The sequence below is a fragment of the Ostrinia nubilalis genome, chromosome 25 (genome assembly GCF_963855985.1).
Source record: "Ostrinia nubilalis chromosome 25, ilOstNubi1.1, whole genome shotgun sequence".
Lineage (NCBI taxonomy): Eukaryota > Metazoa > Arthropoda > Insecta > Lepidoptera > Crambidae > Ostrinia > Ostrinia nubilalis.
The window spans coordinates 9,282,315-9,308,688 of record NC_087112.1 but is presented as its reverse complement, the minus strand read 5'-3'; the positions used below and the strand labels follow the sequence as shown (position 1 = coordinate 9,308,688).

At 36.4% G+C, this 26,374-nt stretch overlaps 1 protein-coding gene across 1 annotated transcript in view; it reads right to left on the bottom strand.

Moving 5' to 3' along the window:
- Positions 1-13,753, bottom strand: part of LOC135084154 (fibrillin-1-like) — a 60,324-nt gene extending 46,571 nt beyond the window's left edge. The window contains exons 1-7 of the mRNA XM_063978898.1: positions 13,561-13,753; positions 6,067-6,241; positions 4,804-4,879; positions 3,428-3,541; positions 2,769-2,856; positions 1,884-2,017; positions 1,085-1,208 (exon numbers count right to left, since the gene is read on the bottom strand). Coding sequence (XP_063834968.1) covers positions 1,085-1,208; positions 1,884-2,017; positions 2,769-2,856; positions 3,428-3,541; positions 4,804-4,879; positions 6,067-6,241; positions 13,561-13,612 — 763 coding nt within the window. The 5' untranslated portion in view covers positions 13,613-13,753. The remainder of the gene's footprint in view (positions 1-1,084; positions 1,209-1,883; positions 2,018-2,768; positions 2,857-3,427; positions 3,542-4,803; positions 4,880-6,066; positions 6,242-13,560) is intronic.
- Positions 13,754-26,374: the final 12,621 nt, after the last annotated feature.

Genomic DNA, 26,374 nt, shown 5'->3' with positions numbered 1-26,374 from the left:
AAACAGATGAGAACAGTCCTGAAACAGCTAAAATTTCCGTAGCCTCGTAGGTTGCAATCTATTCTGCCACTCCAGCTGAAAATTCGTGGGGTTTTGGAGCTAGATTGGCACTGGTCGTGGCTTAGACTTCATCAGTCGACATCTTTCGAGCTTCTTTTATTCGGAATTCTTCTATGTGCGAAACTTGGCTAGCCTGGACCAACATTTTTACTTATGGAAGATAAACCTAACACCAACTTGAGGCAGTTGGTCGCCCTCCCGAGAATAGAGTTGGTTTTTGGGTTTGAGAGTCATGCATGATGTCTTTGTGATGAGTTTAGAACAACGGGGCTGCCGGCGACTAGAGTCAGAAAGTTTTGGATTTGTGGAGCTCTATGGAGGGTTTTTGCCGTTATCACCATGCTTTGCAGGCTGGTTGGTAGTTGCAGTATGGTAGTATAATACCTGGAAAGATGCTGCAGCCCATCCTCCAGTATTTTGATTCCTTAGTAGCCTCTTACGATACACATGGCTTTTCTAGGGTCACATCATGGGCCTGAATATTGTTACCAATTTATAAACATCATTACTGGATAATAATACTTAATTGATTACAAATAAATAAGTAATTTGAGACAATCGTCCATAATATTCTTAATTTCGCTGCATAAATCAATTTCGGTGGATGGTTCTTAATCCCGGTGGCTCAAATACAATTTCGGTGGCTCTCGATAATTTCAAACTAACATAACTCGAGAAGTATTAAGAATATTTTGATCTCTACCTTAACATTGAATAATACAAGTCATTTACTACTATTTCTGCCACAAAAAAGTTTTGGAAAGTGGAAATGAAAATTCGCCACCGGAATTAGGCAAAAAACGAGTTTGTTGATATTCACCCAGGTACGCCTATATTATTCTCATTGCAATCAAACTACCGAATACTTCTACGTTAGCTTCTTCTGTTCTTCTTCTACGTTGTTCATTGCAATCAATATTTCTTTCTCTTAGCTTCTAGAGTGACTTTAATCGACCGTTTACAGAAGGGATAATTAAAAAAAAAACTGATATTTATAACTTGATAGTCCAGCTGAAGAAGGTACCTTGACAAGACTTCTTGTCAGCCATGAGCTCGTAGCCTCTCCTACAGGAGCACTTGACCTCAACCCCAGTGTCGATGCACTTGTGCTGGCACGGGTTGCGTTGCTTACACCTGTTCGTGACTACCTGGAGACAAATAAGTAGGTTTAAGTAAAGCTTCGCGCGATCATGGGCCATGCCAGTCCATGCGACCTGTCATTGGCCTATGATCACGCCGGCGATGGCGATCTGCACGCGTTGGTATGGTTGAAGCATAACTGTGACAGTATTACGGCAATCTATCAAATAAGTATTTCTTTTCTCAGTTAGTTGGCAACTCTGTGGTTTCCTTGGTTAATAGGACTATTCTCACTTCCCGTTCCCACCGCTGCAACTGCTGTGTAACCAGGATCTACAGCTTGACCGCCAATAAAAATCTAACAAGTGAAGGTTAAGTTTGTCCCGGGGCAAAGATTTAAAAAACATAGGAGGAGTTCGAAGTTAAGGTTCTACTTCGGTTTCCTTGGAAGGATCATTGGTTCAATGAATAACCACTTCTTGGAAAATGTTTCCAGTTTTGTTTGGTTTACCTTGGAATTCCAATCATGGAGAGCCTATCCAGGGATAATGTGCTCCCTGTGGATAGCCAATCTATTACCACTCGCAGTGTTTGGTCTTCTAGTCAATCAGTAAAGTCGTATGATTGTGTTCACAAGAGATGGAAAGAAGGAAAAACGAAATCCACCAAAAATATTAAAATGTTTACTAATAGTCTTCAGTCACCCGTTCCCAATGATAAATGGATCTTTTACTATGACGTACCTCTTTACAATTCCTGCCATCAGCCATCAGCATGAATCCAGGGTTGCACTCGCACTTGTAAGAGCCCGGCACTGGTATGCAGTGATGAGCACACAGCTCGTTAGGCGCATACTCTTCGCATAGAGATGGCAACACTGAAAAAGAGACAAAAGTAACTTTTACAGAATCTCTGATAATGAAGTCTAAACTAATGTTATAAAGAAGAAAGATGAAACATTATTTTTTTTGTTTGTATTGAATATACCAAAACTAATAGGCCGATTTGAAAAATTATGCCACCATCAGAATTCTATATTATTCTTATGAACATAGGTAGGACCGTTAATAGGAGTTTGCCAGGCCAAGTAGTTTCAAATATAATGCAAAGTAGCATGTAATCTTTTGAAACTTGCATAGAAACTTCAAAATATTCAGTGCTTTTATTTTCAGCAATTGAGCTTTTTATAGAGCTTTTACAAATTTCAAGATAATTTTAATCCTAGTTATTTAATTTTTAGCGTTAAAAGTCACATCTCAACTATTTTGGTAATTATAAATAACTTGAAAAAATCGAACTGCCTAAGGCGGGAATTGAACCCACGAGTCCCAGACCTTCCGCTTGCCGGGCGACTGCTCTTCCAATCCTGTTACTGCTTTGGGATACTACTCGTAAATATGGATAAATGCTGAAAACAAGCAACGCAAGATGCTATTACTACTATTTGTAAGGCACCCCTTCTTCCCACCACCCCTCTTTTTTCGCAAGTCCTGACCTGACTGAGTGAAAGTTAATTTTTACTACCTGATCGATAATAATTAATGACGTTCTTTAATTATTTCAACACTTTTAAGAATTTAATAAATACCAATTTTAAAGATTACATAGAACATTTTAAATAAACATACCATGCTTCTTTGATACTGTGGCTGTTTCCTCGGTTCGTTGCGTGTGAGTTTCCACGTTCTTGGCTCTTTCACGTTCTGAAGACGCTTTCTGTAAATATTCATCATTCAAATATTAATATTAAAAACACGAGTTTAAAGTTAATTTGATTATAATAAAAGTTAAATTATTGCGTACCTAAATTTAAAAGAATCTGACAGTTGCCTAATTTATTTTGTTAAAAAAAAGACGATCACAAAGCGAAAAGAAAAAGAAAAATGGCCAGCATGCAGCAAAAACAAAAGAGTTTGATGAAATTAATGTTTGTCAATGATCTAAAGAATCTAAACAATCAAAAAGAAATTAACGTCATAGTTATTTATTTTTAATTCTGATGGCCAGGTACAATATTTCTTAGATGAATCATTTTAAAACTTCATGGTGAACTAATTAGAAAAGAAGAACAAGGCGACTTTCTGGCGCTTTTATAAGGCGCGTACCTACTTAATGCTTGAAACTTTTGGTTTATTTTCTGTAACTTAAGTAACTGATTGATTAATCATTATGAAAAGATGATAGATTAGCTACGTGAATAAATTAAAATACTGCAACATCACTTTAAATTCTATCAAGAAGTCTGCATTGGGTTTTTACCTTAACATTATGTTAAGACATCCTTTACCTTGCAACATTGCGCGTACGCTTCCCCAACCAGCACCTCCTCTGCACTATTTCCTCTGACTTCAGCAGAACATGCATCTCCTGACGATCCTCTTAGGCACTCATTGCAGCAGCTCTAGGAGAGAAAAGTGAAGAGTGAAGTATTAGTCACAAGTTACCATGTACTCTTACGTAACCACAGTATAACTCAGAAGACTTTTAAAAAGAGCTTTTACATGCCCCAAGTATATCCCCTATAGTATAGCCCCTATCACCACTTCAGCCGGGCTAGGATGCGCGCCGCGATATACTTTATCGACGTCAAAATGCAAAATCGATAAGATGGCGTGATAACCACTTATCGCGGCGCGAATCTAGGCCTATGAGACCTATTAAGACACTTGTTCTGAAAGTAAAAATTGTGATTATCTATCAAAGTAGTTCTTCTTGAACAGTATTCGATACTTCTTAGACAGCAGTTTTTCGAGTTTAGTGCATCAAAATGGTTAACCAATTTCATCTGTCTAGTACCTATACAGGGTAACATACATGGGGGTGATTTGGATAGCCCAAGTGATGCTCTACCTCTGGGCTCCGGCTTGACACTACTTTTTGGGACACCCTGTATTATTATACTCAAATTATGTAACATCACAACCCAAACAAATACTATCTAACAGCGGTGACATTCCTCATTGACAACGCGGAACAAAGCCGGCTGTCACTGTTGACATTACTAATGTCAACACTGATAAGCATTATCAGTGGCATCCTCCTACTATCACCCACTTACCTACTTACTAACTGTTTGGTTTAGATAGAATCCCACCTGGTGACGAAGTACGAACTGATTTTGCAAGACCGCACTCAAATCTTAAGTCTTTTCAAATCTAGAGAGATTGAAACGATTTTGAATTAGCCAACGATTTATTGAGATAATCTTTTGCAGATTAGGTATTAAAGGATAAATGTTAGGTTCAATTATTTTGATTGTCATCATCATCAACACTCACTGATTGATGTTTCGGCTGTGTTGTTACATTAGGTCACAAGCAGACCCGTACTATTTTAATTGTAATAGAACAAGAAAGAAAATTTTATTAATTTTATCAAGTATTTTAGTCCACACTGCAAGAGTATGGCCGTCTCTAACGCCCGTATTCACAATTACTATGAGGTCTCACAGTGCGCGTGGACGCACAGGGTCACACACCAACCAATCACAGAGCTCTATTCAACGTTGTGCACAGAGCTCTATTCTTCGTAGCATCGTAGATACTTTGTGAATGCAGGTGTAATTTACCACAGGCTTATGAAGGATTTTGTCTAGTCTCCCCACTGTGGTCAGACGTCGCCTTATAAAAAAACAATATTGATGTCGTCCAATGAGATACTCACTTTAGTAACGTTGTTAGAGGAGTCACATCTCAGGCTGGTAGCCATGTCTATGCCACTGTCGCAGTCCACTTTCTTTCTGGAAAGATATTAAAGTATTTAATGCATGTATATTTAACTTTAGTAAGAATTTCGCTAAATATTATTTTACATCAGCGAATTTTGATTACATCTACGAGATGTTGTAAGGGACCATCAATAGGACCTTGCGAACCTTTAGTGTTAGATACTTTTAATACTATACTATACTAGCTTTTGCCCCTGGCTTCGCCCACGTGAATTTTGTAGCCTATCTTACTCAGGAACAATGTAGCTTTCTACTTAAATAAGTTTGCAGTTAGTTACGAATATTATTACTGTTTTCCACTTAAGGAAGTTGCTATATTTTGTTACAAAGTTTCAAAACGGACTTACAGTATCGGGTGTTTAGGTACACTATAAATAATAATAGTTTTGAGATTACGTCATAGTCTAGATTTAGTATTTCGTAAACACAGCTTGAATTTCAACCACAAACTATGGTACTGGTTGCAGGAATGCATGTATGGTTGACAGCATAAACTATAGCCACATTTTTGTTGGAATATGGAGTACACAGAACGAAAGTAATATACAGGATTACTTTGATGGAACTAATGGTCTTAATTTTGTCAAGTTACTGTAAAGTGTACACCATGAGCATCTAAAAATTTATAACAATTCAGTCACAATCAAATAAAGGACAAGACCACAAAACACGGTTTTACTGTATAGTCCAGTCATTTGGTTCAAAATAACGAGGTTACCTGGAAGGTTTTCCGGGAGTATTGAAAATTGGTGATTATAATATACTTGGGCTGGGTTGCACCATCTTACTTTAACTTTAGCAAACGTCAAAAATCTGTCAAACTCCATACAAAAAGCACCGGTTATCGTTATAGTTACGGTTAAAGTTAGGTGGTGCAACTCAGCCTTAGATTTTGATGTGCTCTTTCCGAATTGCAACTTTGCGACTTCCTATGGTTGACACGCGCGCCACCATATTGGAAATATGGCACCTAATTGTAGAAGTGAGGATATTTTTTTCATGAAATGTAGTCAAAGTCAAAGTAAAAGCTTTTATTCGGTGCTTAGGCTCTTTCCAGAGCGCTTATATACGTCCCAAAATAGCTTGCCCTACCACCACTATGGGACAACATAATAATATGCTGAGAAGAACTGGCGGAAAAAACTCAGTCACCTTTGCCAGCCTCTCCTATTCATTTTAACTTCTAGTTTTGAACTTACATGAAGTACTCCTTGCAGCACTGGTCCATGGCGAAGATGCAGAGGGACCCGAACATGGGAGGCACCTCCGGAGGTATGGAAGAGGAGCAATCCTCCGAGGAGTGCGTCCTGGCGTAGGCAGTGCCTTTGCTGCAGCACTGCTGGGTTGTTGCCGCCATGTCTTCTGCTAGACCCGCTGGAAAATATCGCAGAAAAGATATAGAATAGCATAGAAAGTATTTGTCTCAAAACGTTTACAACTTACAAGTTATCACAGTATACAATAGTGGTATGAGACAAAAAGGTCTATGACTCAGTGATTAATAAAGAAGATACGTACTTAGCTTTGACAGAAGAACGGAAAGTGGAACATCAAGGAAAATACCGTTGCATCTTTATGTAAGTAATAAATGAACTACATATTTTGCAAAATGTGATGCTCTAAAGCAGTGTTTCCAAATAATATAGAACTCTTTTAGCTCTATCTTTTAAAAAATTGAAACAGTGAGCCTAAACAAAAATCAAGTAAAATTCGTGTCAGCTTTAATTATTATTTTGAAAACGCTTCACAAAGCGAATAGAGATAATAATTGTAACTACATTAACAATATTTTGTATACTGATCCTTTTAAAAACAGTAAACAATATCATTTCACCACAAGAGCCATTTAACTTATAGGTCAAGCACTAATCGGCCACTCAACGTCGATACGGGATTAATGAAAGGTAAAGTCGGTCAAGAGCGAGAGCACCTACTTGTAGGTATTTAGTGCCGTCCACTGCTGGACAATAGCCTTCCCCAAAGAAGTTCACAACCGGACCTACCTACTGCTAGCCGTGTGGTTCTGACAAAGAAGAATATGACAACCCCTATACTTCAATTAGATACGACCTGCAAACTTTCAAGAAGAGAGCGTATCTTCACCTTAAAGGCCGGCAACGCACCTGTAACGCCCCTGGGTCTACGGGTGTCTATGGGCGACGGTAATCACTTACCATCAGGTGATCCGTCTGCTCGTTTGCCTCCTGTCACATAAAAAAAAAACTTCCCCTGAGCAGAGAGAGCCATAAAATGCGAACATCAGGTCGCCACATTCCGCCTAATCAGCGTGGGGTATGTGCCTAGTCTATCATTTAAGCACCTTTGGTAATTAAAAAGGGTCGTGCTTCTGCTGTGGTCACGGTCAGGACATACATATTATGTCATAGTCATAGAACTGATGATGATGACGATGAATCTCGTGCTCTTCCAAGATTCGGTTTATATGCCACTAGATAGGTAGAATCTTGGATGGGAGAAAGGATAAGTCCTTTTCCTTTTTAATTACTTTTTACAAGGATGACTAGCTCTTTTCTTAACGTGATGTTTGAATGATTGAAATGGTGTTTATTTTTACAGAATATGTGAATTCGACCCTAACCTGCTGCTGCTTCGGGTACTAGACATCACGCAGCCACCACCTAACAGTCGCGGCTTCGAATCCCGCAGAAGTTTTTCGGAGCTTTTTCGTCGGATTCATGGACATTTACATGTAAGTGCATACTATGATTAATATCATTAATTACTACTTAGGCCCGATTCGACCAAACTCTTATCCGAGAATAACTCCTGGTATAACTGGCACATTGACAGTTTCAGTATGGGAAATATGTCAAAATGTCGAATAACTGACGATTTATTCTGAAATTAATATTTACTCTTGTTTGGTCGAATCCACCCTTAGTTAACAGGTAGTCGCTAGTTTCAAAATCATGAATATTTTTAGAAACACAATTTAAAGTTTAATATTGTTAGCCTGAAATGCGTGACGCAATAATGCGTGGTTATTAATATTAAGTAACACGAATTTAATATCAATACTCTATAATATTAACGGGTAAATCCGCGAAACAGTAAAAAACTTATGTTCCGATCGATAAAAAAAAAACTGTTGTAGTTCTGGTAAATTAAACTTCTGAATAACGATTCATACAAGTTTCCACATAAGGCGCCATGATCCATATTGATTAAATACTTCAAGTTATTTCGATAATCAAGAAAACACGCACTAAACGTCATTACCATCACAGTAAAAGTACTGACCTTTGCCGTTGTCTTTTAATTTTTTTTACTTTACCTATACACAGACCAGATTTTGATTATAAATTTAAAATGTACATATTTACCGTGACAAAATAACAAAATTATATTGAAATCGTATTAGCCAATAAAATGGAATCATGAATTGAAATATTGTCACGAGAAATCGTCATAGCCATCGCGGCAGCATCAAAGGTTCTTTAATGCGGCTGCGACGCGACTTATCCCCGCTAGTGTCCGCGCGTCCCACTCTTCAATTCGTTGCTCGTAACAGAACAGAATGCACGTAAAATTTACGCAGCTCCGAGACTTTTTAAACTCCGAAAACGAGAGACACTCGCAGTTTGTCATCGGCTCGCGTCATTCCCATTTTGTGCGATTTAGTAAGTTTAATATATCGATATTTTTCTAATAATTAGCACTTTGTAGCATGTGATTACAATAAAAAAATGGCGATATTGAGGTGTCCCAATAGTGGTGACAATTATTTTTATATAATTTTAAAATCGTTTTCGTCATTACCATTAACATCATTACCATATCATTTAGGCTTATGGTGATGACACTTTGTATATGGTAATGATGACTATGAATGGTTTCCTAAAAGAACAATGTAACAAAACGTCCCCAGAACTGTAGCACTTTAATACCTACCTTATAATACTATAATTTTATTATATGACAGCTCAAGTGTGACATGCGTGTCTCAGAAAAAAGTTATATCTAAAATAAAAATCCATAAGCAACCCTGAAAAAATACATACAAAATAACTTTTGACCAACTTCAATGGGTATCACGACAGCTTAACCCCGGGACAATTCGACTCCTGTGACAACTCGACCCCTGCGACAACTCAAACCCTGCGACAACTTGATTTTTTTCAACACTCAACACTTTTGACTTACTTCAAATGGTTTCACGACTGCTGGACAGTGGCGGCGTAGCATGGGTTGGCACCCGGGGCATAGCACAGCACAGCACCCCCCGTCATAAGTCCTTAATGTAAGTAAGTTGGGTATACATATAGCGGGGAGGTAAGACACCCCAAAATGGTCCTCCCTTACGCCGCTGGTGGCTGGACCCTACGACTGCTTAACCCTACGACCACTCGAACCCTCCAACAACTTATACTTGTGACCCTGTGACAAGTCGAACACTGCGACACGTCAACCCCTGCGACTACTCTGAGCATTTATTGTAGATTCTGTTCAGGCATTGATTGATGGAGCTAAATGGTTTACAATAAGTATCAAAGTTGTCATCGGGGTCAACTGGACCTCTGTGACAACTCGACCCCTGTGATAACTCGATTAAATTAATTTTTTACCTACTTTAAACGAAGGTCGACCCTACAAAAACTTGACCCGGACAACTCGACCCCTACGACAAGTCCAAAATATTCAACTATGATACTTATTGTAAACCATTTAGCTCCATCAATCAATGCCTGAACTGTATCTACAATAAATGCTCAGAGTAGTCGCAGGGGTTGACGTGTCGCAGTGTTCGACTTGTCACAGGGTCACAAGTGTAAGTTGTCGGAGGGTTCGAGTGGTCGTAGGGTTAAGCAGTCGTAGGGTCCAGCCACCAGCGGCGTAAGGGAGGACCATTTTGGGGTGTCTTACCTCCCCGCTATATGTATACCCAACTTACTTACATTAAGGACTTATGACGGGGGGTGCTGTGCTGTGCTATGCCCCGGGTGCCAACCCATGCTACGCCGCCACTGTCCAGCAGTCGTGAAACCATTTGAAGTAAGTTAAAAGTGTTGAGTTTTGAAAAAAATCAAGTTGTCGCAGGGTTTGAGTTGTAGCAGGGGTCGAATTGTCCCTGGGTCAAGCTGTCGTGCCCTTTGAAGTTGGTCAAAAGTGATTTTGTATGTATTTTTTCAGGGTTGCTTATGAATTTTTATTTTTGATATAACTTTTCTGAGACATGTCACACTTGAGCTGTCATAATTATAATAAAATTATAGTATTCCATTCAATTTATTCATTTAAAGATAACAATGATCCACATGGTTAGTAAATGGGTGCCTTATACAACTATGTTAGTAATTTACTTATTATAACATACCACTAATTATCCAACCCGTTCGGTAAGAAGTAGCCGAAGGAAATGTCGGATAATAGGAGAGTCGTACCTCTCCGCCACGGTCTTCAGGATACTGTTGGGGCTCGCCCGTATCCTACTGAGCAACGAGGCAGTCTTCTTGCATAGGACAGCAAAGAAGCCGTCAGTGTGCGACTGAGCAAACATTTGAAGCGAGGCAAGCCCAACAGCATCCTGAAACCGTTGTTATATTGGACCCGAAGGACGCTAAGCGATTTCTGCGAGTACGTGGTCCACAGGTTTCCCGTGTATAGACTCTGACAGTATGCTTTAAACAGAGTGATCTTGACATGGTCATTACATCGGGCAAACCTGCGAGCCAACATATTACACCTTACTGCCAGCGCCCTTCGTTCCCTCTCGATATCAACATGATCTTTAAGGTCATCAGTAACGTAGTGTCCGAGATATTTAAATTTAGTGGCTCTGTTTAACTTTACCCCATTAAGCAAGAGGTCAGGTACCACGTTTGGACATTTACTGGCGGCCTTAAATACCATGTATTCGCTCTTCTTCACAATATACAATAAGCCATGGCATTTAGCATACACTTCACACACACCCACCATCTTTCTGAGAGCCCCCATTGTTGGCGCCAGCAGTACCATTTCATCAGCGTAGCTTATGTTGTTGATACAAACACCATCTACCCAGCATCCGATACGCATACTGCTAAGGGCAACAATGAGGTCATTTACGTATAGGTTGAAAAGCCTGGGAGACGTCAGCCCACCCTGTCTCACCCCGCACTGCAACCCATACTCCTCAGAAAAAACGTTAGCACATCTTACGCTGTTAATCTGGTTAGCATACCAATAATGGAATATTTGTGATACTTCTGACGGGATGCCCTGCCTCCTCATCTTATCCCAAAGGATGTCATAAGACACAAGATCGAACGCCTTGGAGAGGTCGAGGAAGCATGCGTAAATGAGAGTCCCCTGATCCGTGTAGTACCTGACAGTGTGCTTAAGACTAAGGATGGCGCTCTCGGTCGACAGTCCAGGCTTAAACCCGAATTGAGCATCATGTGATTTTAAATATTTATCTAGTAGAGAGTCAAGCACACTGTCAAGGACCTTTGCCGTGATTGTAGCTAGAGAGATCGGTCGGGTATTAGCATGGTCTATCATATAAGGTAGGTATTAAAGTGCTACAGTTCTGGGGACGTTTTGTCCCATTGTTCTTTAAGCTTTGTTTTTAAATGAGAAGGTTTTTTATTAGTTTACGAAAAGACGTTTTTTTATTCATTTCTTGTATGTTGACTATTGTGTAAGTCTAAGTAAGAGTAGCTTGGCATATTTTTCAATCAAAATCCTCATTGGTGTAAATATATATTTTTTCTGATTCTGAATAATATTAGGAACGTAAAAAAATTTTAACTAATGTCCGTATTGTTCCAAATTCAATAAATTCATTAAATTATTGAATACCTTTACTTTTATTTCCAACCCATTCTTTAATAGGTACGTGCTTAGCTAGGAAAATAACATAGATAAAATTGGTGTTTAGCTGAACAATTATATCTAAATTTTAGTTTTCAAGTTATTTTAATTTAATGTATTACTATAAAATTATATTTCGTCATCACCATTAACATAAGATCATTACCATTTTAATAAAATCATTACCATTGGGAAAACGTCATTACCATTTTGTGAAAAAATATTTGGACGCTTGTTACTTCTAAAATAACGATTGAATCTAAGGGCCTCACACTGATCTAAAAAGCTCATTGCTTAACCTTTCAGTTTAAGCTAGTTTGCACGCATTCCTGTAAAGTTTTTCAAAAAACGTAAAATAAATCTCGCGGAATCAAATCGGCGGATCTACCCTAACGCAAATAATGTATTTTTGTCACAACAAATGAATCAATGTCGTGGAAACTGGGTCGAATTGCCACATTATATGGGACAAGAGGAAAATTAACCACGAATCCTATAATAAATAACAATTTGTGCTAACTGACATTTAGTTGAATAGATAGGGATTACTCAGAAATTAATGTTTAGAGGATTTGCTGAAGAAACCGACATAATTTATGATAAGTACCTTTGAATTCGATTTAGTGATACTTTTAACATTTATTTATTTATACTCGTAATTACCTATGTGCAATACTCTGTTGCGCAGTCTCATAGTGAAAATACTACGTGCATTACTAAATAATACCTACTTAAAGAAGTTATAACGAGACGTTTTTTCACGAGGAAAAAAAATTGCTCAAGGTTTGAAAATGAATTGCTCAAAGAAAGATGTCCAAATTCTTGCCGAGCTGCACTTTTTTTATAGCGCGGTGATAAATTTTAATTTTGTTAATGATTAGGTAGGTAGGTACTAATTTAGTTACCACAGCTCATAGCAGACCTGCATTCAATTTCCAGATGGGAGAGTCATCTCATCCATTGAGTGTTTTAGCACATATTTTGCTAAAATCAGTTTTAGTATTTAGTTCTTATTTTGGTCAGGCTGTACGACCAACAACACATCAAGCGTAACACTAACTTTAGCAACTTATATCGTAACTAGCTTTTGCCTGCGGCTTCACCCGCTTGAAATTTAGTTTGTCACAGATCGTCATAAATTATAGCCTATACTATTATTCTGGGTTATAAACAATAATACTGTAAAGTTTCATCAAAATCCGTTCAGTAGTTTTTGCGTAACCGTATAGTAACAAACATGTTGACATCCAGACATCCATACAAACTTTCGCATTTACAATATTAGTAAGATAATAGTTGCTATTTTCAAAGTAGCAACTGCAACAAAATTGTGCAAGCCAAACATGTGTAATCTAATGTGATGTCGACTGTACTTATTTCAGTCCAAATTTGAAAAATCTTATGAATTCGCCTAAAATAAACTTAATGATTTAATTATTACTATTACGGGATTTGGCAACAACAAAATAGTAATGATTTAACTTAATAACATTAATTAAATTGTCATTGTAGTTTTTCTTTATTTAAATAATAATGAATGAAATTCAAAAGATATTACTAATAAGATTTTGATGCGATTCTCACATACTTTTTACTGTGTAAAGCCGCTAAAAATCAAGAGAAAAACATAAAATTTATTTTTCCATTGGTGCTCTTATGTTCTCTTTTCTTATTTCTTATCACACTATTTAAGTTAAAGAAAAACTTTATGTGACACAAAAATTAAGTATCTACCTACTTCTTATCAGAATCTTTTTCAAACAGCCAAACTTCTGTTATTTCACAAAAAGCTCTACATAAGCTTATTTACATTTAAGCTCAAAGAACTTTCTTGATCCGTACAATAAGCTGCGCTCGCGCAAGCCTTATTTATTTACCTTGAACATGCGGCAAGCTCACAACAGCTAGCATCCACAAAACACACCACATTTTTAAAACAATTTATAATTACACACTATTCCACTTAACCGACCATTTCACTTGTTACCGGTCAAACGAGCGGGACAACGCATTGGATTTTAAATTAAGAATGATCCATGGATCCTTGGTGCGCAGGAGTGCGGCAGGCGCGTGCCGAAAGCAATCTATTTCGGTCGCCTTCGCACGGCACCCGTCTCTGTCTACCAAAGATTAGGTTACAGATGTGTCAAACCGTTTAAATAGAATTGGCTTTGATACCTTTATAAAATTGTGTCAGATGCAGTATTAAAGACTTATGAATCAGCGTCGATGCACAATTATTACGGATATTCTGTTCTTGCAACTTTCCGATACCTGTAAACTTAGAATGTTTTGTCAAAGAAACGTGTCTGTACGAGTACTTGTGAATAACGTGTGGTTTGTCTTGTCATTTTTAATTTATTTTTAAAACACGTTATTGTGCTTTATATGCTTAAATTGGTTTTTCAAATGCTCATGCTGAAAGACAAATTAATTATTTCACACTAAACACAGAACGCGTACCTAACTCTTGAACAATAATTAACAAAATTAATAACAAAGCAAAGCATTAACACCAACCTGTTTATATGTACAGAACGAGCCAAAGAGAGATGAGAAAAAATTCTACGAAAAATATAAAAAACAAGCTTTACATTTTAGCGTAGGCAGAATACGACTCCGTCTTTTCCTTCTGTAAGTTTGTAATCTTTGCCGCTCCTCCCACAGTCTGGACGTAAAGTGGGATGCCTCAGGACGTTTTAAGATGTCCTAAGATAAATACCTGAGCTGAGTCCCTACGGACGCTTACTTACTGGACAACATTGTAATTTGAACTTTAGTATTTTTGTTGTCTTGTGTTGACTTTACCTTGCAAAGAACAAGATTTATGCGTTTTCTTAGGATTGTAAGTTTTGTTCTTAAGTAGCATTATTGCCAATTATTATGCGATGAGTCTTAGGTGTCTATCAGTCAGTGTTTTTCTCTAGCAATTTTCTCCAAAATTAACTTAATTACACTTGAAATTGGTTTTGAAAAGTTATTTTACAAACTATTCTAATATCTCAAACAATATTCCTTTTTCCTGAGTTTCATGAAAAGATAGCTCTAACAATTATACCGGTTTTTTGGCAGTTTTGTGTGTTGTACTACATTAAAATAAAATAACGTCTATCAAAATCCTTCGAGTATTTTTGCGTGTAAGAGCAACAAAAATGCATCCATTCACCATTCTTGCTTAGAAACACAAAAGCATATTAGTAGTTTCATTCTTAAAAACACTACAAAACGCTCTACCGTCTCTATGGTCCATCAATGATAGCACGTTTACACACACATTTCGTCACTACTAATGGCACCCGGTGTCGTTTATCGCTTAAGTTTGTTTGTTCAAGCCGAGGTTCGTAGAAATGCAACCATATGGTAACGTGAGCGCTCCAATCTTGGATATCAGACACTTTTTTCTAAAAAACTTGGGTGTTTAAAAAAATGATTTTTAATATTGACCACACAGAAGTTTTAAGATGTGACACAAAAAGTCTTAGCCACTTTCCAGCGTGCTTAACTAAGCAGATTTTGATAGAAAATCTTATAAATGTTACATTCAAAACTCATAAGTGCACTCAAAAGTGGTTTTCACTAACGTTCTTAGTCAAAATCACTTTTGACGGGAAAAATCAGTCTTGAGAATAATGATAAACTGTTTGTAGATCAACTTGCTTTTATTTCAGCACATTTTATATTAATACAAATTAACACCGGTGGGACGCTCGGCGCGACCAGAGAGAAGAAAAAAAAAATTGACACTAGTGAAGTGCAAATCAATTGACGATCATAGTGTTGTGCTTTATGTATTTCAACACTCCTCCTCAAATTTAACAATAACGTCTTAAATTTGCTACTTGTAAAGCACCACACTATGTCCACAAATAAAAACACAATAGTTAGACTATAACAATTACAGCTTTTTCATAGTATTCTTTAGTTATCTATCCATACATTTATTACAAGTTAACTTAGGTATTTATGTAAGTATTTATCCTATTTATCTTATAAACCTTTTACTTTAGCTTATTTACTTATACAATACTAATTTGTTTTACTTTTCAGGTAAGTATATAATCTTAAATCACACAACAGTCAGCATTATTACATCTTTTTATATTTACTCATATCATTAATTACTTTCCTTAAGTTAAATTAAACAAAATACAACTCCTCCTGAATGTATATAACTTTTATAAAGTTTTAATAAAGTATTTTAGTTACTAACTCATAAAGTTATTAACACAGTTTACAAACTTTTCTTTACATAAGCTTTTAGTCATTAAATCTGCTAAGTTATCATTTGAATTTACATATTCAATGTTGATGATGTTCTTTTCAATAAGATCTTTCAAGAAATGAGCCCTTATATCAATGTGCTTAGTTCTTTTAGAATTTTCGTAACTTTTCGACATAGATATGGCACTTATATTATCAACAAGTAAAATAGCATCACTATTGATGCTCAGGTGTTTGCTGAGGCCCTTGATGTTTACCAGCTCCTGTGCAGCAGCAGCAGCAGCGACGTACTCGGATTCAGCGGTGGATAGCGCCACACACGATTGCTTTTTCGAAAACCAAGCTATTGGGTTCACTCCATGTAGTATTATGCTGCCGCTTACGCTTTTCCTGTCGCTTCTGTCTCCAGCCCAGTCTGCATCAGAGAATCCATACAGGTTTGTATCTTTAGTCTTTCGAAATATTATACCTTTATCTTTGGTTTCTTTTAGGTAGCGTAGCACTCTCTTACTAGCTTTCCACAGTTGTTCATTTGGTTTATCTAGGTATCTACTCAGATAGGATACCACAAATGTCAAGTCCGGTCTCGAAGTCACAGTTAAGTATAGCAGGCTTCCAATCAATTCACGGTAGGGTACATTCAGTATTTCTTCATTATCATTTATTTTTATATTGTAGTCTATTTCCATAGGTGTCTTCATTCCTTTGCAGTCAGTCATATTATATTTCTTTAGTATTCTCTCTATCATATTAGTTTGTTTTATTTTTATAGAGTCTTCATTTCTCTCAACTTGCATGCCTAAAAATGTTTTCATTTTTCCTAGGTTCTTCGCATTGAATTGTCTAATTAATTCCTTTATAGTAGTTTCTCCATTTCCAATAATGAGAATATCATCGACGTATATCAACATCCAGCAGTCTTTTTTGTAGTACATACAGTAGTCGTATTCTGACCGTAGAAATCCATTTCTCTTCGCGAATTCATCTATAGTTTCATTCCAACATTTAGGAGATTCTGTCAGTCCATACAATGCTCGCTTCAGTTTCAACACTGTATTTTTATTTTTAGTTTCATATCCTTTTGGTACTTTTATGTATACATCCGACTTTAGCATTCCATTCAAAAATGCGGTTGGTATGTCTAGTTGTACAATTTCAAGATCTTCTTGTACTGCTTTTGAAATAAACATTCTTACTGTAGCATGTCTCGCAACTGGTGCATAATTATTTTCAAAAATATCTTCTTTCTTCTGTTGAAATCCTCTCACGACTAACCTTGCTTTCTTAGTTCCTTCTTCTTTTTCTTTAAAAATCCACTTTGTATCTATTGATTTCATTCCCTTCGGTAATTTTGTTTCTTCCCATGTTTCCAATTTCTCAAGTGCTTGTAATTCATGATTTATTGCTTCTTTCCACTCAGTATTCTTTATTGCTTCTTCATACGAGTTTGGTACACTGGCGCTTAGACAAATGACGATATTACTTTCGTATTGTTGTAGATATGCTGGTCGTTTCACTATTCTTCCTGCTTTAGTACAGTATTTTTCTTCATCTAATTCTTCAGTTTCTTCACTTGAACTTTCATTTCTTTCATCATTTCCATTGTCTGTATCTATTTCTTCTTCCTGTTGTAAATACTTTCCTTGTTTAATTTCTTCCTTCTGACTGTATTGAAAATCAGTTTCATCGAATTGCACATCTCTTGACACAATAATTGAGTTATTTTCCGGATTCCACAGTCTATATCCCACAGTACCATAACCAACCATCCTTGTTTCTTGCGCTCTTTTATTCAATTTTCCTTGTCTTGGTATGATAGTAGCCCACACTCTTGAACCAAATACTCGCAGTCGTGATAAGTCAGTTTTCCCATATCTCATGAAGCATGGTGTCTTGAAATTGATCGCCCTTGAGGGAGATCTGTTCAGTTGGTAAGCTGCGCATTGTATCGCTTCACACCACAATGTCTTGGGCAATTTTGTCTCTGCAAACAAAGTTCTCACTTTATCACACAAGGTTCTATTTAAGCGCTCCGCCACTCCATTTTGTTGCGGGGAATAAGGTAAGGTATATTCCAATCGTATTCCTTTATTTCTACAAAAGTTTTTTACTTTAAGTGCTGTAAACTCTGCGCCATTGTCACATCGAATCCTTTGAACTTTATTACTTATGTCATTTTCCAACCTTCTTATGTAATTTATTAATATATCGGTTGCTTCAGATTTATTTACCATTGGAAACACTACGCAAAAATGAGAGTAATCATCCAAAATAGTCAAAAAATATCTCTCACCGTTAAGTCCACATTCTCTGACAGGTCCTGCTATATCGGTGTGTAACATTTCACCCACTCTCCTCGATCTTGGTTTTGATGTCTCCTTGAACGGTCGCCTTGTAGCTTTCCCCTCCATACATGGGCTGCAAACTTTATTACTTGTTGGTAACTGCATTATACCTAAACATTTTCTATTTAAATGTCCTAATCTTTGATGCCAGATATTATTGGAAAGATCATCATCACACTGATTACTAGCATTACTCATGTTACATTTTACAAAATTTATATTTGCATTTAATTTATACAACCTGTTTTCGCAATAGCCAACCAAATTAACATGTGTGCCCTTTATTATGACATTATTTTTGTTAAAATTTACCAAAAATCCAGCTTCAGTTATTTTCTTTACAGATAATAAGTTATAAGTGACATTTTCAACAATTAACGCTTCTATTTTTATGTTATTATTTTTATGTTTAAATCTCAAGGTTCCAATTTTATTGGTTGTTATGTATTGACCATTTGCAACAAATATTTTTATATGTTTATCCCTTTACACACGACGATACACGTACGTGAGAGTAACTTTGAAAAAATCTCATGCCCATGTAAACTTGTTTTTGCGACCGCAATCGGCAGCGATCGCTCGTGAGAGATATTTACTCGCACACAGTGCCGCTCATTTAGTGTTGGGACCTGTCAGTGCTCGTTTACTCGGACTTAATGTTGACTGCATTTTTTGGTACGAGAGGCGGCCAGTGTAAATATTGATATTATGTGGTTATTGTTGTTTTCGGATAAGTGTTATAGTTTTATTTTATTACGAAAACAGTGATTATCCGAATGGAATACTTTTATTGTTATTTCATTGCATAAATTAATAATTATTACTACCAAAAAATTAAGTCGCACGATCGTAGCTGGTCGGTCAAACCTCCAAAAGTTGATTGAAAACTATTTTATTTGTTATTTCATATTATGGCTTAGTGTTTAGTTGTTTTTCAATTTTAGTGCATCCTAAATATGAAGGATGTGTCGTAGCATTATTTGAAAACGCAACCGACTATAAAATTAAAGATTTTTATGACTAAAAAGACCAGGAAACACAATTTCGGGTTTTTACGGACTTTGAAGAGTAGAATACCAAATATGAAAGCTCAGGAGACGAAGTAGACCCTGAACATGAATCAGCAAGGCTGGTCAGACATTTTAAAAATACTATGTGGCAAGCAAAAGCTGAAACAAAAGCCACGTCCGCAACAAAATACAGGGTCAATTTGGAAGAAAATTCAAACAAATTGAATTCGTACTCCAACTGAGTATCTCAATTGATTATTTTAATGACACATTTTACAAAGAGATGGCTAGGTGTACAAACTTGCAGTACATGCGTTAAATCGATAAAGAATTAAAAACTATTAGAACCAAAATTGCTATAGTGTTCGGTGCACATATTTTCATGAGATGCCTTCCGGACCCATGTTTGCATATGTACTGACACACACTAGTATAAAAAATAGGGGCTTATTGCTAACAAAATAGTTCATAACCGATTTGTACACACACGACATTCCCTTTATGTATTTTACCATGACCAACTAGCAGAAACAGAACAAGACAACCGCTTTGGAAGGTGCAAGGTGAGGTCCATCATCAAGGTGATAAATGATGGATCAATATACCTGCAAAGAGGTCCATCTTATTATTCAATCGTTGAACGATATGAGTGGTGTAGATATTCTGGACTAACAAATGGAATGCCACCAAACCTTTATTACAAGATAATAGGGTTTGAAAGTTCTAGTTTAAATTTTGGACCTGGCAGTTGTTAATTCGCGGCGGCTTTAGAAAATTGATTGCAAAGCTAATAGTTATTCAAAAAAAGACATTTTAGCATTACTAGATTTTCGTTTCAGCATAGCTGAGGCTTTAAACAGATATCCTAATAAAGAGCATTGTGTCGAAAATTTACTAAACGACTCGACATCCATAAACAATATAATATAGACTTTTAAGGTCAGAAGGCAAATAATAACACAGATGAGAACGATTACCTGGCTAAAAAGCACCGAGGTGTTACATGTTGGAAGGATGTTCTAGCTGGTCAAAAATTAAATGTGCTAAGTGAGATGTTTACCTGTGCCTTTCTCGCAAAAAAGCTGTTTCCAGTCATATCATCTTAAGCCATAAAAATGACATTTATTTCTTTATTATTAATTATAAAGTAATTTTGTTCTATTTTACAATCTCTTAATAATCATCTCGGACCTCATATTGGTACCAACCAAACTAATAAAGGTTTTTACTTTGCAAGTTTGTCACAAGGTGGATATTTTTAATTAATTAGTTTTTTGTAAGACAATTTGCTAAAAGAGGTTTAATTGCTTGTTAAATTATAGCTTACTCTTTACTTATAGGGGTCTCTCACTAAATGAATACTTATGTGCTCATAAATTAGTAGTTTTCATTAAATAAATTAACTAAATAGTATAACACTCACTATCGTGAGACTAACAAATTATACCGAAGCCTCACTATCGTGAGGGCATACTTTCAGGAAAACTGAAAATTCAAATTTTTTTAAAGTATTTTTCTAATCTTATTTAAACTCTAAAATAACCCCTAAGTAAAGTTTTATTAAAATATTGACACTTTTTTATTCTCGTGTGTAAAGGGTTATCCAAGCTTTTAACATTTGACATGTACTTTTCATAATTATTACTTACAATGTGTTGTGTACAACCGGAATCCACAATAAAATTAATTTCAAAATCATTGCCAGCAGCAGTTAACATCTCTTGTTCACTCGCAATGAAACTCAGGTCACTTTGATGTAGTAAAGATGACGGTTGATATCCTCTTGATCCTCGTCCTTGCCTTCCTCGGCCTCTGCCACGGCTCCTTGCATTATTCCTCCTCTGCTCCGGTACTTTTCCCTTATTTTTGCATTCGTATGATTTGTGGCCGGGTTTTCCGCATGTATAACAGGTGATGAAAGCCTTTTCTTCGTGGTCTTCATTACTCACATTTAATTTAGTTTGTGCGTCGAGTAGTCTCGCTTTTACAAAGTCAAAGCTCAAACTCTTCTCCGTTGCCATTGTTTCAATTGAGGTTATGACATGATCATATTCCTTGGGTAGTGAAGATAGCAGGTAGCAAATTTTGTCGTCTTCTTCTATTTGTACGTCAATGGCTTGTAGATCGCTTATTATCGAGCAGAACTTGATCAAATAAGTCTGTAATGGTTCTGTGCATTTCATGGACAAAAGTTTTCTCTTTAGGTAAAATCTATTATATACGCTTCTTCGTTCGAAGTTATTTTCCAATAACGTTAGCATTTCTTTTGCATTACACGCATTTCTTATAATTTCCACATATTTGTCGGAAATACACTGAGCTATGAGTGATTTGGCTCGGGCATCATCCTTCATGAATTGTTTGTCATGTTCCTTTGTTTTGTCCTCCTCCAAAACATATGATACACCTTTTTCCTCCAATATCAATTTCAGACGAAATTTCCATGTGCTGAAATTTGTGTTCTCATTTAGAAGTGGCAAAGTGGTAGCCGCCGCAGCAACGCCCGCAGACGCCATTTTTGTCGAAGTCACACTCACAATGTGCTACCACAATTTTCAGGATCGCAACCCCTTTTATTGTTCCGTTATCCACTGTTGTAGCTAACTACGCTCTGCTACCATATTGAGAATAATGATAAACTGTTTGTAGATCAACTTGCTTTTATTTCAGCACATTTTATATTAATACAAATTAACACCGGTGGGACGCTCGGCGCGACCAGAGAGAAGAAAAAAAAAATTGACACTAGTGAAGTGCAAATCAATTGACGATCATAGTGTTGTGCTTTATGTATTTCAACAAAAGTAATATTGACCAAGGGCATCGGTCAAAACCACTTTTGACTGATTTTTGCAGTCAAAAGTAATTTGACTGCAACATAAACACTTTTCAGATAAGTAGAGTAGAGATTACTTGAGGAAAGATTACTTGAAGTCGGCCGTTTGGTGTAGTGGTTCAGAACGGACTACTATGCCGAGAGGTCCCGGGTTCGATTCCCGGCCGGGCAGAAATTGAAATGATGAATTTTAATTTCTGTGACGGGTCTGGGTGTTACTATGTATAATATGTATGTATTAAAAAAAAAAAAAGTATATAAGTAGTATATCCGTTAAGCTAGCACCCATAACACAAGCATATTAATTGCTTACTTTGGGGCTAGATGGCGCTGTGTGAAAAAAAAAAACAAGGGTATTGTTAGCGTACCAAATGTCGTGCCTTATTAGTTTCGATAGTGTGTGAATATTTGAAATATCGATAAACTATCGATAAAGTGGCAACTATGCAATTTCGGGCTCAAGATAAGTATTAGTAATGACGTGTAATTCGATATTACGAGCATTCGAGCTAGAGTAATTTGGGATAGCGTGCATTCGATAAAGATAATATTATTATGTATTTATTATTAGTAAATGAATCTTTAGGCGTAGTAGGGCGATTCGGGGTTTCAATTATTTATTGGAATTAAGTTCTTATCTTTATAATTGGAGCTTTTACGTCAATGTTTGTATTATAGCCCATATCCGATGGCGCGAAAAGGTTTTTGTTATCTATTTGCTTATCGCTTGCACCGAGATTGTTATGCAAGTTGCGGGTTCAATCCTTTGTAAGGTCAATTTAATAAAGCTGTAAGACATCAGCATCAGATTAAAGACTATACAGGGTGTTAGGTAAATGGGTATATGAGCCGACACTAGCCCATGTTAACATGGGCATAATATAAATGGTATGGATATCATCATTTTATTTTTTTTAAATTTTCATACAAAATAAATTTTATAAAATCCGATTTGTATGAAAAATAAAATAATTAAAATTAAGATATAAATTTTCTGACTTCACCATACCATTTATATGACCATGTTAACATGGGCTAGTGTCGGCTCATATACCCATTTACCTAACACCCTGTAGACTTTTAGACGGCTTTTGCCCGCGGCTTCACCTGCGTGAAATTTTAGTTTGTCACAGATTGTCATAAATTATGGCCTATAATGTTATTCTGGGTTACAAAGAATAATACTGTAAAGTTTCATCAAAATCCGTTCAGCACTTTTTGCGTGCAAGAGACATCCATCCAGACATACAAACTTTCGCATTTATCATATTGGTAGGATTAGCCGATACCACCGGTGTCATTTGTGCACTTCCGTATATGTTCATACTTATCAACAGACACTCCAATCTATCGGCCGACTAAAAGTCAGCAGTCTGTAGAGTTTTTTGCTCTTATTTGTCTCACTATTTACACACACTGTCCCAAAGATGGCACGTAAGTCAGACTAACAGAAGATAGTCTTCCTTTATGCCTTTGACGACTCTAGTAAGAGTCACATACTTTCGGATGTTCTTTGTCAAATATTTCGAAACTACTTTTTGGTAAATGTTAGTAGTTTTTAGTCTAAGCGCTGCAAAGTGCCTTTCGAGAGCGCTCTAAAGTTGAACAATTCACTTTGACTGAAAATAAAACTCCGATTATGTAAGACGACCGTGCGTGAGCCAGAGAGCCAATTCCCTACTACTACTACAAGTTTCATTCTCTTTAAGACACCCTGTATAAGTAGTCAGTTCGGTAATGTACTGTAATATACATCCTGTATATAAGCAAGCTTTATGAATAACTCAACACTGACTCTAATTAAACGTGGAGTGGTCATGAACATTTATCGCTCGTAACTTAAGTTATTTTTAGTCACCTTCACAGTTAATTACTGAGTTAATAATAAATTAGTATTGTTTACGCGTAGAAGTTGTGATATAAGTATCATACTATCATTTTAAGCAGAATATGTTTTGTGGCAAAGACTTTATGCCTTTACCCCTCTTAAAACCCATAAAAATAACTGCAACAGTGCCGAAATAATAAAATATCGGAGGCTCGTAAATAAAAAGGTACCTACAAGGTAGCAATCCCGTAGATAAATATTCTAATAACTATCCTATTTTTCTCTCCTCTCTTTTCCTTATGAATCTCTCTATCTATTCGGAAGAACCACATGAAAATCCGCACAGCAGCTTTTGAGATTATGACAAACAAACAGCTAGAGACACGACAAAGGACTAATTTTTGATGTCGTCGTTACATCAAGGAAATCATAATTATGTTTAGTCTATAATATCATATTAATTACTACATATTCTGTCAAAAACTGCTGAGTATCCATTAGATAAACAGTTAGTAATAATGTCAAGTTCTCTCTATGTATAGGTAACATATAGGTACCAATTTACCAAATTTTAACCAGTTTTAAAAATACATTCTGTAATGCTTCAATATTGCCAAATCTCGCATATTAGTATGCCAGCCATGTTTGACCGATTCATTACTTGCGACCCACGCTTTTAGGCATATTAGTACGTGTGTGTTAACTGATATATTACTAACTTAACATTATTATGATGTAACTAGTCGCTATGCTAGCCTTATGTTTAGACTAGCTGTGCCCGCAACTTCGTGCGCGTTAAAATAGTTCGAATAATATTTCCCGTTTTTGCAACATTTGTCTTTACTGCTCCGCCCCTATTGGCTGTAGGGTGCTGTTATACAGGGTGGAAACGATAAGTGATCTCACTCGATTATTTGTAAACTATACAAGATATCAACAAACTAGTCACTGATCCTGAAAGTGCTTTACGAGTTCTTTCAAACGGTAAAAATTCAATGTTTCAAGTTTCCTAGCCTAGCTAAGTAAACAAACAAACTCTTTAGCTTTATAATATGAGTTTAAAAGATATAAGGATATTTTTGTGGCTTGTAAAATATTACCTTGATTTCTAGGTTACTGGTTGATATATTGATGGTTTAGTCAATTATGGGCATCCTACACGGTTATTGTTACGTCATATTTATTGCTATTTTAGTTAATACTCTGTTTTAGTCAACCACACACTAAACAGATGAATACGGCACGGGACTATTCCCACCTCTCGTTCCCACCGCTGCAACTCCCGTGTAGCCAGGATCTACAGCTTGACCGCCAATAAAAACCCAACCAGTGAAGGTCAAGTTTGTCTCGGAGGAAAGTTAAACTGTTATTGAAACCGCAATAAAATTAATTGAATTATGAATGCGGCAGTGCTCATAGGTACATTTATACCAATTTCCACACATTTACCGAAGAATAAATTTTGGCGAGTTTTGGTAGAGTCGCTTTATACTTTAAATTTTGTTGAAAATACACATTTTACATCATTCGTTCTTGATAAAATTCTTATGGGTCAGTAAAATTGAATACCTTCTCTTCTGAAGTTCTCCTAAAAAAACATGACTAACGAAAACTACTAGCAATTTTGAGCAGTTTTGCTCGGGGACCCTAAAATCTTGGCAGTTTTATATTATTCCGAATAAGGATTAAATTGCTTCTGCCCATAAAAGTATTCGATATTAGGTATTTATTGTTCATCTTTTTGATGTGATCACGACCTACACTGCTGTATCGAATAAGCCTTATTTTTTAAGTTTATACATTGCTATTCTTATTAAAAGTACCCCGTGTCAATACAAGTACCCTGAGAATATTATAAGTGAGTAAAACTCCTGTTTGTAACGACTCTATAAGGTGAAGATGTGGCCATATAAATGCGAAGCGAGACGTGGACGAAAATACAGGATGTAGATCCTTGGAAATCTTTGAATGCCGTTCTATTTCTTTAAAAAAATAAAGGAATATTTTCTTTGAGTTAAATTTTCTATCTACAGTATTAAAAGTAAGTACTTTCCCTCCAGTGGCATTTAAAAAATCCACCCTGTATATGCCTAACCATAGAAGCCAGTTCAGTTCTCTGTAATGTCTCTATTATCGAGTTTAACACTAAAATTTTAGCGACACCCTGTATAATCCATACATATAATCGACAATAAAATTCACATTCCGATTGAGGATCGGCTGACCTTCACCGACAAAGGTTTTATTGAATACTTAGGTAGCATATAATGAATGAAAATTAAGTGTGTACGTGAACAGGATTTAAAAATTGGGTACAGAGTGTAATTTTTTTGTTGGAAATTCGCACCTATGACAAGTACATAAGATGCCATAATTTTAGCTTTGTATCATCGGCCATTGGACCATATGTCCAATCGGTGACTGAAAATGCTCATTTATATTGTGTCTTCC